Consider the following 20169-nt stretch of genomic DNA (forward strand, 5'->3'; position numbering starts at 1 on the left):
GGATAGAAGAGAGAATGGAGGAGGCATATCTATTGTCCTAAGGGTCCCAGACCAGAAGTAACAGTACTTTCACTCCAATTCCACTTGAGAGAACGTAGTCTAACTTGGTCATACCTAACTACAAGAAAAGTAAATGCAGTCCTAATGAGGCAGTTATATGACTCAATTTTTACTCCATTACCATGGAATAAGGAGATAATATATTCTAACTACCTTAGTGACTAGCCTCCCTTTTTTTGTATCACTGAATTGGGTAACATCAGTGCTCTCAAGAGAACTGGCAGGAAGGAGATGATAAATGTACTGTGCTAACCCACAAACCTTGGTGTGGCCAGGAGAATGTGGCCGTTACGGGAGCTCCAGGTGTCAGCCTCAGCAGCATTACAGCCGTACAGCCACCTGGGTGGCCAGCAGCCTGCAACACTGAATACTGTCCACCAAGAATACTTCAGGGATGGCCAGACCACCATCTCTAAAACGTTTGCCAAGGAACTGTCAATCTTGGAGTTTAGGACCATTGGTAGGAAGTTCTGAAAGGAAGCTGAAACCACTACATAATATTTCGGCAAGGTAGCAGAGTCCTTTCTTAAGGGGACCTGGCCTCCCCTTCCTTCAAGAGGTCCTGGATCTATGAACTGGCTCAGGGCTAGGAAGTGGCTGAGGGTGTATGAGAAATCAACATTTTTGACAAGAACAAATAAATACAAAAGTAGTATTTTCAAACCTCATTGTTAAGTAGCAGAGAAAGGACAAAGTTATAAGCATTCAAAATCCTTCACATTCTCCTCTCAACCTACCCTTTTCTACATTTGTCTCCTACATCTTCCCCAACCAGCTTCAGTCCCTATACTGTCCCTTCCTTCTAGACTTCTAATACTTACCTTCTTCTGCTGGAGTAAGACCCAGGGATTAAATGTCACTTCCTTTGTGAAGTTTCAATAAATTTGAATCCCTAAAACATCCCAAAGGATGCTAGGAACTGGGGTCACAAAGACAGCATGGTTCCAGAGTCCTCCAGAGGTTACTACAAAGATGTGGGATTTTAATCCTGCAGTTCTCTGAAACCAGGCTCATAATTACACACCCAGTGAGCACTACTCTGGGCTCAATTTTATGTTTAACTGCTTTCTCAGATATCAAGACTCCCTATGACACCAAAGGTAATAGTTTCTCAAACTTCCTCCATCCTGCTGAGTGGATGAACTGAACACAAAGGAGTAATCTTGCAGTAGAAAGGAATAAAAATCTACATTTCAGCAAAACACTTCAAAACCGTTAAAAAGAAAAACGACAATATAATTATTTAAACCTAGTTGCTTTATTTTGCACTTTTAAAATTCACAAAAAGCTTCACAATATCTGCTTTCCCCTTTTGATCACCAAGGCTTTATAAGACAATGAAAATTTTATCACATCAGTTGGACATACTCAAAAACAATGGATAATTTACAAACAAATTTTTTTAATGAAGAACATTTTGCAAAATACACACGCTGGTACCCATCTGAATTTATCTATCCTAAAATTAGACTTTAAAGCTTAAAGAAAAAAAAAAAAAAAAACAGAGATTTAACACTGACAAACCTACCAGAATAAAGCTGGTGGCAAGCTTATTATAAACCGCTTTAATGTTTAAATGTTATCTGTTGAACCTACATTTAAATGCATTGTGGGTAAAAGTCCTATAATTTAATGAATTTTAAAAAAGTGAACAACTCTTTTGCCTCCATGGTAATTTCTCAAGTTTATTTATTAAATTGTGACATCTCGACTAAAGAAAATGGATCCTGGAACTACAACACTGAAGGAGAAGAAACACATGGGACAGGGGAGAAACAAAATCAGTACTTTTATTCTTTCTAAGGTGGTTGTAATAAACAAAATCATTGCTCATATTAATAAAGAATACCAGAGATGATATGTGGGGTTGAGTCTTGGCTATGTACAATATCTAAATGGCAATAATTAAAATTCAAGGTCTTATATAGGAAACTTAAGAAAATAATTGTTGCCTTCGATTCAATTTTAAATTTGTGTAATGGCATAATACATTTTTTGAGGTACCTATTATAGGACCTGCTAAAATTATTTATACTGCTATGTCCACATTTAATAAAATGTTTATCTACTCTGGGTAGTTAAGATAGTATCAATAAAGGCCACTAAAAAATGATGCCAGAATTCAGGTGAGAAGAATGGAAATGGAAAGAGGATGGGAGGATAATGATATTGGGTAGTAATAACAAACATAATTTTTAAGGTTTCCTAACTAATGCCACAAAATTACATATTTTGGCTAAATGCCACTGGACAGCTGGAAGTGATCAGGAAATGAGTGGAATATCCTAATCGTCCCAGTTAGATTCCTAACTAACCTGTTATTTGGATGGCTAACTCATAAAGGATGGTTTACACAGACTGCTTGGTGAAAGGTCATTGTTCGAGGCTTATTACCTACTCTGCTTTGTTTCCTCCAAGAACACTTTTGAAGGGCTAAGAACCCCTTAGAAAAGCAGCAAAACAAAGAATTTTTTAGAATACAAAGAGATTAACAAAGGCATAATTGGTAAATAGTTTAATCATGGATATGTTATCGGTCTTCTTTCTTGAGATAGGGAATATGGGCCAATGGGAAAAAAATGTAGCTCTACTACTCCCTCAAATTCTAAATTTTTTTCTTTCAATTAGAAATTTTAAAAGAAATTTCAGCTTTAAAATGGCCCTCATCTTTAATCTCAAATTACCTATATATGATGTTGTCTAAGACACACACAATTCAGGATTATTTTAATAGAACACATTAATTTAGGTTCATTTACTTAGAAAACAGGATTTTATTGTGAGGTGTCTTTTAAGAGATTTAAGTGCTCTAGTTACCGCAATGAGAATTTATACTCAAAGCAAATATTCTCTAAGATACCAAGGTATTCAGTTTATTTGGATCTTATACTTAAACATATTAAAACTTACAAAGCCTAAGATAAGCAAGCAACAAGTCAATAAGATCACAACTTAGAATTCTTACATTTTCACATGGTATCAATGACTATGAAATGCAAAAATCTTATAAATGTTTAAGTGGAATGATCTCTAAAAATTACACTAGTGTGACCAAACAAATGATCACATACTATGGAAGACGATAGCACATGAGTAAGTACAGAAAGCTGTTCTCCAGGACTTGAAACATTACTTGACCCATCATTTTAGAGGGGGGGAAAGGTAAGTAATTAATTAGAAGGCTCTACACATAGATAAAACAAATTCTAATTAAAATATCTTAAGACTATTTTAGATGTTTATTTGATATTGGAATTGTGGTCAACTATCATAAAGTATTTCTCTTCATCAAAAAAAAAAAAAAAATCCGTATTTTAAGGATTTACACAATCCAGTGGGGGATGGGGACTATCTAGTACCTTTTTTTTTTTTTTTGGCCTGAGCAAGTAAATTTTTAAAAAGGCTCTCCAAAGTCTTGACTAGAGGTGTCATACTCTGCAATGAAATGCTTGAGTTCTTCCACACACCGCTCACCTATTTCATGTAAATTCTGTCTCAATGCAAACTGTATGGACTTTTCTAATGAAGGATCTTTTTCAATCAGCATTTTCACAACCATCCCAAAAGTTTCACAGTCTTGTCGGTAAACCTAGAAAGATGAAATACATTGGCGTTAGCTGAAAGTGAAAATAACTAGTCAAAGACTGAGCTGGTTCAGTTGGCAGAATTATGATGCTAAAGTTCAAAAGGGTGACAGTAATATAACTGAACCTCTGTCGACCCTGAGTAGTCACTAATTGCCAAAGGCCATTTAAACCTCTATCTTTGAGGTTTGCTGACAACTTCAATGAGTAGGAAAACACTGCTATACCCCATCATTGACTACCAAAGTTAGGCATGACTTTTGTCAGCATAAGGCAGTCTACAAAAAGGACATCAGACTAGAGGTGAGAAGAACTAGGAACAAAAGACTAGCGAGGTAAGGCACATTAATGGATTTATTAATTTACTTGTTTGGAAGAAAAAAGTTTCTGAGCACCTAACTTCAGATCATTTGTTTGAACCATGACTAGATGACAAATTCAAAATTCTGTTTAGTACAGTGGTCGGTAAACCGTGGCTCGCGAGCCACATGCGGTTCTTTGGCCCCTTGAGTGTTCTAACGCCACTTCTTCAAAACAGACTCGCCCGGGCGGAAAACTGACTTCTTCGGATGGGCCACGAAGTTTCAATTGCACTGTAGGTGTGTGCCCGCACGTGGTATTTTGTGGAAGAGCCACACTCAAGGGGCCAAAGAGCTGCATGTGGCTCGAGAGCCGCAGTTTGCCGACCACTGGTTTAGTACATAACAAACAACTATAAGAATGCCAAAAGTATCTACTTAAAGAAAATTTCCAAGCTATAAATATCTATACATATAAAAGCCAAGTGCCTGGAATGACCGGTCTCTATGACTGGCCCGATATGGGCCCCGATTGGCCCCCCAACCTCCCTTCGCCCCTCTCCCCCGCCAGCCTGCCCCTGATAAGCTCTCCCACCCTGACTGGGGGCAGGGCTGGCTGGCCAACTGCCTGTGGCCCCTTGCCCCCTGCTGGCCAACCCTGATCAGCCCCAATCAGGGTGGGCTGGCCAGACCCCACCCATGCATGAATTTGTGCACCGGGCCTCTAGTTTAACTATAAAGTCACCAAGGTAGAGTGTGTATGCACATATATATAAATCCATACATATTACATATATACATGTGTATATATTTTCTACCTCAGTGTTTATATTTTACTTTAATACAATATATAATTTTTATCAGTAGCAATTAGATGTTATTTCCTGTCCAAAAATTGCTGTTTCCTCCATACTATTAAGAAATGTCATTTCTTTAATTTGTAGTCACAAAATACATTTTAGATGTCTATGTTATTTTTCAAACTTCGTTATTCATACATTTAGAGAAAATTATAGTTAAATCTCCGTGAAAATTAAGTGAAATAAAAAATTACCCTTTTTAAAAGAACTATTAAATTTTGACTTTTCTAAATTTAACAAAAACAATTAATATAACATGTTTATTCTCTGAAAAAGAATTTTGTTCATTTAGAAAAAAACAATTTGAGATATTGTTTGGCTTGTGATAGTGTTTACTCCTCAAATGATCATTGCTAGCTGTGGTAATTGCTGCTGTATTTTTAAAATGTCTGCAATGTTTGATTTCTTAAAAATAAATATTTAAAGAATATTTAATTTTCACTCTCACTAATAGGTGGCTAAATTATATTCAATTCATGTCCTTGCTCTTGAAAACCATCCATAAGCCTCAAGAAAATCAATAGGATAAGTTCTTCAAATGACAGAGAAATGAAATATATAAATCCCTTAGCTGCTTTCTCCATTTCCGGGTGTGCATGTGCACCCCCCCTCCCCACCCCTTCCCCCCACACACACTTTTGCTAAATAATGATGAAATTTACTTATAATAAGTTTAATTTCAGCTATTTAAACCAACCATTTATTCCAGTTTATCCTAAGATTTACATGACCCAGAATTGATAATACTACTCTAATAAACCAACATAGAAAACAGTATACCATTCACATACTATAAGTGATGTCAAGGCAACAGAGCACATTAACTGCTCTAACAAACACAGAGTACCCAAGTCAAGCCAATGCAGCCCCCATGGGGGGAAGTCAGAACCATGATGTTTCAGTCTTAGTGGAGGTAAATTCCTTACCAAACCAGCCAGCCCACATAATAACAGCATTCTAATGCCAACCACAGGCCTCAGCAGACCACTTTGTGGGTGGCCTAAATTTTATAGGCTCCTTTATAACAGATGTACTAGATGCGGATAATGTTACACTGTGAATTAACCTGCAAATTCTTTAATGTAAATCTGCTGTTTTACCTAAACTCTAACTCTTCGTTTAGCATATTTACAGAACATAAATGTGCTACAGATGTGCATATCAAAAGTAAAACCATATTAAAATGTGTTCATACATTTATTTAAATTGTAAACTACTATCACTCTGGAGACAAGATAATACAAGCATTTAAAGATTGTGTTTTATTTTTTAATTTTAAGTCCTTTTTGAATTATTCATTGAAATAGACAAATATTGTACATTAGTTAAGAACAACTAGAACTGCCCAAAGCAATGTAATCTCCACTAAAGGGTAAATTTTCTAAAGAGACTGCTTCAAATACACTGGTAGGCCATTAGACAGGAAATGATTAGTTTTTTGTTAAAGGAAGAACCACACCCTCCAACATTTTATAAATAAAATTCACAACTGTCAGAAACCTATTTCCGAAATCTGTTCCACAGTAAACTCAGTCCCAAACAGGAAGGGTGTAGTTATCTGTAGGAGAGTTTGTTTGCTTATGGTCCCTAGCTGGAAATGCATTCTAATCTTCAGGTTTGATATCTACAGGCCACACAGGAAGATTATTTTGTTGTTGCTTTTCCCCCTGATTGGACTTTATCAAAATGGGAAACAGGTTAAAGTTTGGGTGGGGTTCACATAAACTGCAAAGAAAGGTAGTTAAATTTGCCAGTATAATAAAAACACTACCCAAATGTGGTTTCACACAGTCCTTTACTATAGTAGCCTGTGTTAATTAATTCTCCTAAAGTACTTTTGGGAATAAAGGAATATGATAAAATAAACTGCCAAGGCATTTTACTATTAATTATGCTTCTGGTGATTGGAAGAAGAGCATCTGGCCAAACAAGCTCAATGGCAAGCTTGTTCTGTATCTAAAATACCCTAAACTCTGGAACTCATGAGGATGTTACCTTACATGGTATAAGGCAGTGGTTGGCAAACTGCGGCTCGCGAGCCACATGCGGCTCTTTGGCCCCAAATACCACATACAGGCGCTCACATACTGTGTGATTGAAACTTCGTGGCCCTTGCGCAGAAGTCGGTTTTCGGCTCTCAAAGAAATTTCAATCGTTGTACTGTTGATATTTGGCTCTGTTGACTAATGAGTTTGCCGACCACTGGTATAAGGGACTTTGCAGATATGCTTATGTTAAGGATTTTGAGTTGGGAGATTATCCTGGAATATCCAGGTGGGGAAAATGTATCACAAGAATCATGAAAACTAGAAATGCAGGAGGGCCAGAAAAAAAAAAAAAAAAAAAGGAAATGTGACCACAGAAATAGAGGTGGAATGATGAGCTTTAAAGATGGAGGAAGGAGCCACCAGCCAAGGAATGAGGCAGCCTCTAGAGAACCGACAAGTCAAGGAAGCGATTCCCCGCTAGCAACTCCGGAGGAAGTGCAGCCCTGCAGACTCTGGTTTGGGCCTGGAGAAACCCATTTCGAGCTCTGCATGTTTTTTTCAAGCTCACATGGAATATTTACCAGAATAGACAACATCCTGCAATCATAAAACACACCTTAACAAATTGAAAAAACAGAAATCACACACTATATGCTCTCAAACCATAAAGGAATTAAATTAGAAATCAACAGAAAGTAGAAAAAATCTCAAAATATTTGGAGATTAAACAACACACTTCCAAATAACACAGAAATTAAAGAAGTTTCAAGAGAAATGTAAAGATATTTTTAACTAAATGAAAACACAACTTATCAAAACTTGTGAGATGCAGTAAAAGTAGAGCTTAGCAATTTATAGCATTGAATGCACATTAGAAAAAATAAAGATATAAAGTTAATATTCTAAACTAGAAAACAAGAAAAGAGCAAATTAAATACAATGTAAGCAATAAAATTGAAAACAGGAAATTAGAGAAATCACTAAATCTAAAGCTGGTTCTTTGAAAAGATTAAAAAAAAAAAAAAGCAAAAAACCTCTAGCCAAGCTAACCAAGAAAAAAGAGAGAAGATACAAATTATTTAATATCAAAATTGAAACAGGGGTCATCACTACTGACCTCCTGGACATTAAAAGGATAATAAAAGAATATTATTAATAACTCTCTGCCTGCTAATTTGATAGCTTACATGAAATGAACCAAGTCCTAGAAAGACACAGTGTCCAAAACTCAGACAAGGATAAATAAATCATCTGAATAGGCCTATATCTATGAAAGAAATTGAATCAATAATTAATAAACTTCCCAAACATTTAAGGAAGAAATTATACTACTTCTCTACAATCACTTCTAGTAAACAGAAGCAGAGGGAACATTTCCTAACATTCTATGAGGCCAATATTACCCTATTACCAAAATCAGACAAAGACATTACAAGTAAAGAAAATTACAAGACCAATCCTATATAATAAAGAGGTAACATGCAAACTGACCCTCACACCCTTGCACAAGATGGCCGCCCCCATGTGGTCAAAGATGGCCACCACAAGATGGCCATCAGGGGAGGGTAGTTGTGGGTGATCAGGCCAGCAGGGGAGGGCAGTTAGGGGCGACCGGGCTGGCAGGGGAGGGCAGTTAGGAGTGACCGGGCCGGCAGGGGAGGGTAGTTGGGGGCAACCAGGCCTGCAGGGGAGGGCAGTTGGGGGTGACCAGGCCTGCAGGGGAGGGCAGTTGGGGGCAATCGGGCCAGCAGGGGAGTGGTTAGGCATCAATTAGGCTGGCAGGGGAGTGGTTAGGGGGTGATCAGGCTGGCAGGCAGGTGAACGGTTGGGAGCCAGCAGTCCCGGATTGTGAGAGGGATGTCCGACTGCCGGTTTAGGCCCACAGGGATCGGGCCTAAACCGGCAGTTGGACATCCCCCAAAGGGTCTCAGATTGGAGAGGGTGTAGGCTGGGCTGAGGGACACCCCCCCCCCCCCCAGTGCACAAATTTCATGTACCAGACCTCTAGTCTATATATATAAAAGGCTAATATGCAAAGTGTCCTCTTGGGAGTTCGACTGGGAGACCAGGAGTTCGATCGCTCACTATGATGTGCACTGACCAACAGGGGGCGGCGCAGAATGAAGGCCCCGGCTGGCATCCGGCAGCCCAGGAAGGAAGGCCCTGATCGGCCCTGATCGCCGGCCAGGTCTAGGGACTCTACCTGTGCATGAATTCGTGAACTGGGCCTCTAATAGCTCTCATAAACGTATGTAGCCAAAAATTCTCAAAAAAGATTAGTGAATCAAACAATGTAGTAGAATTATGCAACACAACCAAGTAGGATTTATTCCAGATATACAAGACTCATTCAACATTTGAAAATCAATTATTAGAATCCATCACATCAATAGGCTAGAAAATCCCAGCAAGTATATATATGCAGGAACTTTAAATGCTTATTGTGAAGTGAGAGAAGCCAGTCTGAAAAGGCTACACAATGCATGATTCCAACTATATGACATTCTGGAAAAGGCAAAACTACAGAGACCTTAAGAAGGTCAGTGGCTGCTCGATAAAGAGGGGGGATACATAGGTGAAGCACCGAGCATTTTTAGGGTGATGAAACTACTGTGTCAGATGCATTCTGCATTTGTCAAAATCCAGAGAATTATGTGACACAAAGAGTGAACTCTAGGGACTTTAGTTCATAATAATGGATCAACATTGGTTCATCAATCACAACAATGCAAAATGTTAATGATGGATGAAGCCCTGTATGGAGAGGGGAACTGTCTGTACTTTCTTAGAATTTTTCTGTAAACCTAAAAATGCTCTAGTATATAAAGTCTATTTTAAAAAAAGAATCACACAAGCAAACTTTTAAAGGGGGGTAAGTCATTTACTCCCGGTGCCTGATTCAGCATTGACAGACCTGACTATGCTGTTACAAGGATTAAATGAGATAACCAAGAGCACTCAGAATAGTACTTGCTATACAGAAAGCATTTAGTATAAAGTGATGCTGATGATGGATGGAAACAGGAAAAACAACTCTTCTGACTTTGTCTAGAGAAGGGAGCATTAAAAAATGGTATTAGGACTAGTTCTTTTTTTAATGTTTAATATCTAATTTTGACATTGAAGACTATAGTTTGTTTTATCATTAGTGCTTTTATTTTGATTTCAGTTTTATCTCAAGTTGTCCTTCACTTTCTGCTAACATTAATAATGTACATATTTAAAAATCAATATGATGATCACATTTGCCATTTCAAGAACTAATTCTTTAAACATGAGAAGTTCACTCTAGGGAAACATGAAGAAGAAAATGGCATTAAGGGGAATTCAACTGGTTTGGCATAGCTAAAGCATAGATTATGTTCTCCTTCAAAGTAGATCATGAAGAGCTTTCTTTCACGGAGTTTAGACCTCAAACTACAAATTAGCAATAAGCAAATGGGAAAAGAGCTACAAGGAGGAAGCGGGTCCCTTTGATGTATCAGGAAGAGAGAATGGTTAGGAATTAATACTACAGACTCCTGAGAGTGGGGACTATGAATGTCACATGACATGATGTATTAAAGATGAGATTAGAGACTGTACAAGTAATTAAGAAGCAATATGGATATGATAATGTAAAGAATGATGGATGGAAGGTTTTTAATTCATTTCAAGGGGAAGGGTACTGGGAATGGGAGATAAGTTCAGTAACTAATACATAATTGAAGTATCCATCAAAAGGAATTTGAGTAGTGAGTCTAGACTTCAGAAGAAGGAAACAGAAGAGAGAGGATAGGAGGGAGGGAGAGAGGGATTGGGGAAAAAGAGTTATGTTTACATTGAGGCCAGTTGAGGCCATGGGAGTTCCTTAAAGAAAGGGGTAAGTTCTTTCTAGTCCCAGTATTTGTACACAGTAGATACTCAGTAAATGTTGAATGAATAGCTAAAGTCAGCTCTAAGAGAATGGTAATATAAGATCAAAAGGCAGCCCAGAGTAGACATCTAAAATCATAAATATCAGTCACAGAAGAGACAACACAAGACTAAAGACCAGAAGAATGAAAGCACAGGTGCCAAGGAAAGTTTGTAAAATAAGGATATAGTCAATCAAATGCCAGAGAAAGACCAAAGAAATTGACAAACAAAATACAGTATATTGATTGAATTTGGATATGAGTAACTGGTTAACTGTAAGAGCAGTTTATTGGGATGATGAAGATAATAGAGATGTGCTGTCTAATATAGCCACTAGCCATAAGTAACTAATTAAATTTTAATTTTAATGAATTAAATTTAATTTAAATTTAAATTCACTTCCTCAGTCACACTAGCCCTATGTCAAATACTAGTGGCTTCCATATTGGACAGTGCAACTTTAAAACATTTCTATCATCACAGAAAAGTCTATTGTTAAAAAGAGCTATGGAGTGAAAAAAAAGATGAACATGTAGTGATAGGTATTAACCTGGTAAGTTAAATAATATATATATTTGCACCTATTTTGTCATTAAAGTGGAAATAAAAGCTTACTACTTTTAAAGGACAATTGTGAAATATAGTTAGTATCTTTGAAATGTTCTACAATATTTTGATGAAATGCAAGTAAAAATGTAAGTTAAAACAAGTAATTCCAATAGAGACTTAATATACAAGCAAACATTCATAATGTCTCATGTGTTGATGAGGTTGGATAAAAAGTGACAGCATATTGATGTTAAATAGTGGAGACAAATTCAGACCCTTTAATTTTGAGTCTGTAGTAATGTAGAAGGCATCAAAGCTATTATAACTATGTTGCTCTTTGTGCTATATTAATAGAAAATGTATCTTTGAAATGTCCTCCTCATAGCTACGGCCCCACTGACTCTTGGAGCACAGATGCTAAAAAGGCCACTGATATTTGCTAAGAAATGCATTATGAGCACATGGATTAGATCTCAAATGCCTTCAATGAATATGTGGGTGCAATTATTACAGCCACATAAAAAAGAAATTGCAAAGTGGATAAATGCTAAAAAAAAAAACCAACACACCTCATAGAAATCAATGTTGATAGAATTCTCATCCATAAATGCAGATCAACTTATAAATTTACAGGATTCTAAGATTAAAATATAAATGGTTTTCATTTTACCCTTTCCAGCTTACTTGTTTTTTCAATCACAATACCCTAAATAAACAAAAATAAAAGTAATTTCAAAGAGTTGAAGAATCCTTCACTGATGCCAAAAGCAGGTCCTACAGAGATTAAATATAGGAACTAGACACATCTTAAATTAATACTAAGTGAAAAAAGTTGCAAAGGAAATAAGAGATATCATTTATGTATGTTTTTTAAAGCTTATTTAATTTAGGGATACATACATATAAAAATACAAAAACATGCATTAGAATGACACCTCTGAGAAGGGAGGGAGCCAGGAAGGATCTGAAAGGGGTCTTATCTATATCTGTAATATTTTATTTCTTTAAAAAAAAGAAGAAAGCCACAAATATTGATCTCTAGTTAATGGCATACATGCTGAATTAGGAACAAAGTGTAATGAAATTTGCAATATACTTTAATATGCATCAAAAACAAGATTAATTAATGGATGAATAGAGGAACAGATATATGACAAAATAAATAAAATGAAATGTTAAAGAATCTAGGTGACTATATGGATGTGCACTGTATAATTCCTAATGTTTGAAAATTTTCATAATAAAATTCTAAGGGGAGAGATGTAAAGTAAAATCAGGAGCAATGGTGGATATATGTGTCTGGTCATCTCAGTTTACAAATGAAAATGGTTCTGTTTTGCTTAGACCTTGGATGATGAACTCTGCATCTTCTCAATTCGGATTGAGAATGACAAACATTATCCTACCTAATAAAAGAGTAATATGCAAATTGACCGTATCTCCACTACACCCACAAGCCACGCCCACCAGCCACACCCACCAGCCAATCAGAGTGAGAATGCAAATAAACCCAACCAAGATGGCTACAGCCACAGAGAGCAGGAGGGAGGCTTGGATTTCCCAGGCAACGGAGGAAGCCAAGCTTTCCACCTGCCCTTGCTGGCCTAAGCCTCCACTCAAGGCTACAAAGTTTCAATTATAGAAGGTAAACAAATCCAAACAAAAATGGCGGCAGCCACTGAGCTGGAAAGAGAGGGAGGCTAGGGTTGCCCCCAGCAATGGAAGAAGCAAAGCTTTCTGCACACCCTGGCCGGCCCAGGCCACCGCTTAAGGCTACAAAGTTTCAATTATAGAAGGATAATAAACTCCAATAGAAATGGCTGCCGGCCACGGAGCGAGCAGGAGGCTTGGCTCCGCTCCAGGCTACAAAGTTTCAATTGTAGAAGGAAAATAAATTCCAGATACCAGGGCCTCCACTTGAGTCGCCAGGGGGTGTGGCTGGCCTGCAAACCACCACAGGCTCCTCGCCCAGGCCGCCCCACACCCCAAGGGAACCCCCACCCTAATCCAGGACACCCTTCAGGGCAAACCAGCTGGCCCCCACCCGTGCACCAGGCCTCTATCCTATCTAATAAAAGAGTAATATGCAGATTGACCATCACTCCAACACACAATATGGCTGCCCCCATGTGGTCAAAGATCCTACCCCTATGTGTACACAAGATGGCCACCACAAGATGGCCAGCAGGGGAGGGCAGTTGGGAGGCACCAGGCCTGCAAGGGAGGGCATTGGAGGCGATCAAGCCTGTAGGGGAGGGCAGTTAGGGGTGACCAGGCCGGCAGAGGAGGGAAGTTGGGGGCAAACAGGCTGGCAGGGGAGCAGTTAGGCATCAATCAGGCTGGCAGCGGAGTGGATAGGGGGTGATCAGGCTGGCAGGCAGAAGCGATTAGGGGCAATCAGGAAGGCAGGCAGGCGAGCAGTTGGGAGCCAGCAGTCCTGGATTGTGAGAGGGATGTCCGACTGCCCGTTTAGGCCCGATCCCCCCCGCGGGGCGCCTCCTCGCACAATTTCAATCGCGCGCTGGGCCTCTAGTACATTATAAAATAGGTTTAAAAATTCTAATTGCTGAAAAAGTGGTTAACAATAAATATTTTGTAAAATAACAAAATTTTTCATGTGGCTTTTAATTTCATGTCTGAGAACAATATAAATTCTTTAATAAAGTCAGGGAGGGAAAGGCTTAATTAGAAATTTTCTCAAGTTAATGTCTAAAACATCCATCACAATGAAAGAGATCACAGGTTAAAATGGCAAATCAGCTTCTTAAAAGATATCTGTCACTTAGAATGTATTTCAACTGACTAAAAAAATCAATTTTAAAAGGTATATGTAATATTTAAACTCATTATTTTACATATAGCTAATTGTTATAAAATAAATTATTATATTGGGTGAGAAATGAAGCTAAGGCGTATACAAGTAAAAGAAGAAAATAATATACAGTTTAAACTATAGTTATCCAAAAAATGTATTTTACAATTAGTTCCAAATAAATCTTTTTAGAAAGTAATACATTTTAAATTGCTCATGAGGTAGTTCAGTCCTCAAATGATTTAACATTAAAAATCAAAAAATTACAAAGTCCTGACTGTACAAAAAAGTCATGTTTTAAATTGACTAAGGCCAAAGAAAGGAAGGAAGAATTCAAGGAAAATGGAGAGGAACCCTCCCTAGGAAAATGGAGAGGAGCCCTACCTAGGAAAATGGAGAGGAGCCCTACCTAGGCAAAGGTCTTTATAGCTAGAAATGGTGATGGGTTACAATTTTAAAGGGTTATCATTTGTTTAAACAAAATAACATTTTGAAATTATTGGCATTTAAGAAACATTAAGTCACTAACAATATTTTCATGTAGGCTTTCACATTCTTTTATGTACCAGGAATCCTCACAAGTACTCTGAAATTGCTATCTTAATTTTATAAAAATAATGAAGCAGAGAGAGTAAAAGGAGTTAGTTTTAAGAAGTATGATTAACATTCCCAGCCTAGGTTTCAATCTATTTCTTACCATACTGCTGCAATAACTCACAAGAGTTATATAAATCCAAAACATAAGTAAAGCCCTAACTGAGACTAAATCCTTAATGAAGATAAATTAATCTGCTTGGTTTTGAAGAGGGATATACAGCAAGTGGCTTGGAGGGGCCTGGAAGGCAGATCAGCTGATCATGATTCCTAACTATCATGAAACATTATGTGTGCGTGTCCTTCATGTTTAATACTTTAAGTCATGTCCCTAGTGAAATCTGAAACTTGGATTATTTTTCCAAACAGCTTCAGGGATGTCACTGAGAAAAATGTATGAAAAACAAACAGGTAACATCAGCCATCTTTACCACGCTCAGAAAAGTACTGCTGTTTTATAAACTGCATATGCTGGGATGATTAAAGAGCACTTTATGGTTGAAATGTGGCATTTTCAATGTGTTCTGCAGGGGAGGATTGATCTTTAGCTTTTTTTGCCAGGTGATTCAGTGAACCAGGTACATTCACTCTATTATACCATTCCTTTCGTCATTAAAATTCTGTAATTATATAGGTGATTTTAGGGGAAATCATTTTCCTGCTATGAAATTTCTCCATGTCTCATTCTGACAAATTAAGTTATGGTTTCAGCACACGTGTGCTGTTGTGCTACTTTTTCTTTTCCTCTGTTTTCTGTGATTTTGGACAGTTTAAATATTTTGTATGTACTGAAGTTTAGAAAACCTTTCATTTTTGTTACAGTATTCAAGGTATTGTGAATTTTCAGCTCAACATGAAGTTCTTGTTAATGCAATAGTTATGAGAGACTTAAAATGTTTGCTATAGTCTCTTTTTTAGTAAAGGTGATGGCAGTGGGGGTTGTTAAGAGGTCACTGAACCCAAAGGTGCCAGGGAAAGGGCAGGAAACACTAATGTTGGGCATGATTAATTATAACTCCAGTATAGAGCCGCTTCTGCAGTTTCTGCTTAGCTGTCTCTTCCCACATCCACCCCACATCTCGAGAGAAGCCTCTCTGTCAGGTATATTTATATTATGACTACTGAAAACTATGTATTTATAGAAGATAGAATTTAAGGGATTTTGGTGAGGAAGATGAATCCCAGGGTTTACAACATTATAAATTGGGTGTATGATGCTGACATTGCCAAGCAATATGGGGAAAAATGGATGGTGGTTGAGTAGGGAGGCATGGGGAGAAAGAAGGGAACTAAAGGAGGGAAACTGCCTAATGGCCTTCCAGTTCCTGGCTCTAAACGTGGTTTCTGTCTGTATTTCATAAGCTTTCAATATTTTCCTTTTACTTGCTAAAGGTAGTTTGAGTGGGTTTTATAACTGGAAACCAACTTTTGGTTAATAGCCTGATATATGAATCTTATCTGGCCTCCTGGGAGCAGCAGAGACCTGTGCAATCACACCTGCGCTGCAGCGTATCTGCTTGTCAGCAGTGCTTTCACACTGGCAGGAATGCCAAGGTGATGGTATGAATCTATTTTCTCTTCAATGAAATTGCAAACCCATCACAGATGCTTCACAGGCTTTATCCAACACAGTTAGAGGGAGGCTATACTTTTACATGGTGAAAGCTAAACAAATACCAATCTTTCGAATTCCCACTGAAAATACAGCTTTTGTTACTTTTGAGGAAAAAAAAGCAATGTATCTGCTTTCAGCTCATCATATTCAAATGTAAGAAATAGAATATTATCAGTCTACTTAATCTACTTCTACCAGAGCTAAGCTTTTCAAACAGATAACATACAATACCACTCTAGATACTTCTAAGATGTGTTTTTTCTTCCCAGAAAAAAGGTATTATTAATAACTAACACAAATAGCCCAACTTTATTTTAAAAATAGGAACTGCAGTATCACGTATATTAAAAGTAGGTTAAAATTAATTAATATTTAAAATAATTCATTATTATACTTTTATCTCTGAAGGCATTATATACACTGGGGAAAGTCCATAAATTCCATTACATATGAATGAAAACATATTTTCAAGGCCTACCTACATATATTTTTCTAGTCTATGCTTTATAAAAAATACTAGAAGCCTGGTGCATGAAATTCGTGCACGGCGGGGGGTTGTCCCTCAGGCCAGCCTGTACCCTCTCCAATCTGGGACTCCTGGAGGGATGTCCGACTGCCCGTTTAGGCCCGATCCTGGTGGGCCTAAACGGGCAGTCGGACATCCCTCTCACAATCCAGGACTGTTGGCTCCCAACTGCTTGCCTGCCTGCCTTCCTGATTGCCCCTAACCCCTTCTGCCTGCCAGCCTGATCACCCCCTATCCACTCCGCTGCCAGCCTGGTTGATGCTTAACTGCTCCCCTGCCAGCCTGTTTGCCCCCAACTTCCCTCCTCTGCCAGCCTGGTCACCCCTAACTGCCCTCTCCTGCAGGGTTGATCACCTCCAACTGCCTTCCCTTGCAAGCCTGGTCCCTCACAACTGCCCTCCCTTGCAGGCCGGGTGCCTCCCAACTGCCCTCTCCTGCTGGCCATCTTGTGGTGGCCATCTTGTGTCCACATGGGGCAGGATCTTTGACCACTTGGGGGCAGCTATATTGTGTGTTGCAGTGATGATCAATCTGTATAGTACTCTTTTATTAGATAGGATAGAGGCCTGGTGCATGGGAGGGGGCCAGCTGGTTTGCCCTGAAGGGTGTCCTGGATCAGGGTGGGGGTTGCCTTGGGGTGTGGGGCGGCCTGGGCGAGGGGTCTGTGGTGGTTTGCAGGCCAGCCACGCCCCCTGGCAACCCAAGCGGAGGCCTGGTATCTGGAATTTATTTTCCTTCTACAATTGAAACTTTGTAGCCTGGAGCGGAGCCAAGCCTCCTGCTGCTCCCTCTGGGCAGCAGCCATTTCTGTGGCAGTTAATTCACCTTCTACAATTGAAACTATAGCCTTAAGTGGGTGAGCCCGGCCAGGGTGTGCGGAAAGCTTTGCTTCCCCTGTTGCCGCCGGCAACCCTGGCCTGCTCTCTCAAGCTCCATTCTGCCGCCATTTGTTTGAATTTTTTTACCTTCTATAATTGAAACTTTGTAGCTTGAGTGGAGGCTTAGGCCTACAACGGCTATGGGAAAGCTTGGCTTGCTCTATTACCTGGGAAACCTTGCTCTCTGTGGCTGTAGCCATCTTGGATGGGGGTTAATTTGCATACTCACCCTGATTGGCTGATGGGCGTGGCTTGGTTGGTGGGCATGGCTTATGTAACAGAGTGATGGTTAATTTGCATATTGCCATTTTATTAGAGAGGATTTTTTTTATTGATTTCAAAGAGGAAGGGAGAGGGAGAGAGAGAGTGAAACATTAATGATGAAAGAGAATCATTGATTGGCTGCCTCCTGAACGCCCACCCCCCCCCCCACCCTCATGGGGGGGATTGAGCCCACGACCCAGGCATGTGCCCTGATCGGAAATCTAACTGTGACCTTCTGGTTCCTAGGTCAACACTCAACCACTGAGCCATGGCAGCTGGGCTTTAGTCTATATTTTGAAAAGCAAAGTATATAGAGCAATTGATATACAATCTAAATGAATGTGATGTCCACTTAACATCACAAATAAATGATGTCTCAAATAATGCTGAAGTTCCTTCCAAGAACCTGAAAAATACTTATAACAATACTGTGCACACAAATGAACAGACACATGCTAGAAGCACAACGCTCTCGTGATTCCATCAGTCAGCTATGCTGCTACTTCCATTTCATTCTCAACGTAAGCTCTGGGTGCCGGTCACAAGGACGGTATTAGTAAATTTTAGTAAAGTAAGATCTAAATCTGGTCCTCAAAAAGCCCATTTGAAGATAGAGTTTAGCTATGGCCAGGAATTTGAGACAGGAATCCAGTCAAATTAAATGTTTTGGTAATGTTTGCAGGTGATTTGGGGTAAGCTGATATTACTAAATACTGTATTTCTACTTATTTGAAATTAGGGCAAAAAATGATGTAATATAAATTCTACTGGAATCCTGAAGGTATAATGAAACTTACCATATGTATTTTCAATATGTTGAACATTCATTAAAATGGTGTTTTAAAATTTGACTTGCTGGTTTAAAAGTATATACTTTAAAATTACTAACTGTGTTTGTTGACAAAATCACTAAAACTGGACTGATTGGTATATTTTAGGTAAGAATAATAGAAAAAAGCAGGAAAAAAATCTTTGTTTGGATTAGCAGCACTGGACATTGAAATGGTTCAGATAAAATAAGGGTCAAAGGGCCGACCACCTTACTACAAGAGCCAAAAAAAACAGTAGACTGTGGCTTCCCCTTTAACCTTACTTCATGCAAAATTACCATGTGCTCATGTAGATACAACATAGACAGAATTTATTCTTATAAACACATCCTGGAAAAATGCATTAAACCATTCCTGTCCTCATATATATTTTCAGTACCCTATGTCAATAAAAAGCACAAATATCAAAATGTGGCTTCATTCTCTGAGAGTTCAGTGTCTTTGTGTTACAGTATTTATAAGTCCAGAAAGTAATATTTATGGTTAGGGCTTATTTCCTGGGCAAACATGAAATCATTTGTAAATATTAATTGCTAGATTATTCTACTTTTAAAAGGGACTACAGGCAGTCCTCAGGTTACGTCGTTTTGTGGTTATGTTGCCATCTCCCATTTATTTACTAAAAAAAAAAAAGTTCCGTCATTTCAACGTATGTCATATGTGCTTTATGTTTTTTATTATTTATTTACCACAAGTAAAGGTCAGCAACTGTTATCTTTCTTTTTTTAAGTTTTTTCACTTCATTACTGCTGTGTGTGTGCTCCATGTGAGTGACGTGGGTACTTATGTAGGTGGGTTCCGACTTACTGCGAAAATAGCGTTACATCGCACCGTAGGAACGGATCTCCAACGTAACCCAAGGACCTACTGTACTTCCATGCTTGGAGAGGTATCACAGTCTGGAATCTGACTCTGTTGTATACCTCCTTATTGCTATTCCTATAGTCACAATGCTGTTGTGGAATTAACAATACAACCCTGTTTCTAATTGTTTAGCTTCTAGTTGTTCTATTCTAAACTGCCCTACTCACAGATGCCAGCATCCTAAAGATGGAAACGCCTTTTCAGAGAACACTGCTGCTCTGGCTTCCAACATCTGATCCAATTAAATTCTTCAACAAAATCTGAACTACTAAAATCTTATCACCCACCAAAATGCCATCCACCATATATTTTTTAGTATTTTACCTGTTCTCATAGATCATCAGAATTCCCTTACATGCTTTTCTACTACTTTAATTGCTTCAAATTTTTGTACAAAATATCTTGCACAAACTTATTCCAGATCATTTTTTCTAGGTTACTTTAAATATTTAAGAAATGTATGTTTCTTTCTGTCTCCCTCTTTCACTATACTGAGGGCAAACACATTTTCTTTTGCTTCCTTTGTAACTGTCTCCCATTAAGTATAAG

General features: G+C 38.4%; 1 protein-coding gene across 6 annotated transcripts in view; it reads right to left on the reverse strand.

Moving 5' to 3' along the window:
• Nucleotides 1-1296: 1296 nt before the first annotated feature.
• Nucleotides 1297-20169, reverse strand: part of PPHLN1 (periphilin 1) — a 100514-nt gene continuing 81641 nt past the window's right edge. For all 6 annotated transcript variants that reach the window (XM_008140570.3, XM_008140569.3, XM_028144187.2 and 3 more), the window contains one exon: nt 1297-3649. In XM_008140570.3, coding sequence (XP_008138792.2) covers nt 3455-3649 — 195 coding nt within the window. In that variant the 3' untranslated portion in view covers nt 1297-3454. The remainder of the gene's footprint in view (nt 3650-20169) is intronic.

Source organism: Eptesicus fuscus, chromosome 7 (genome assembly GCF_027574615.1).
Source record: "Eptesicus fuscus isolate TK198812 chromosome 7, DD_ASM_mEF_20220401, whole genome shotgun sequence".
Taxonomy (NCBI): domain Eukaryota; kingdom Metazoa; phylum Chordata; class Mammalia; order Chiroptera; family Vespertilionidae; genus Eptesicus; species Eptesicus fuscus.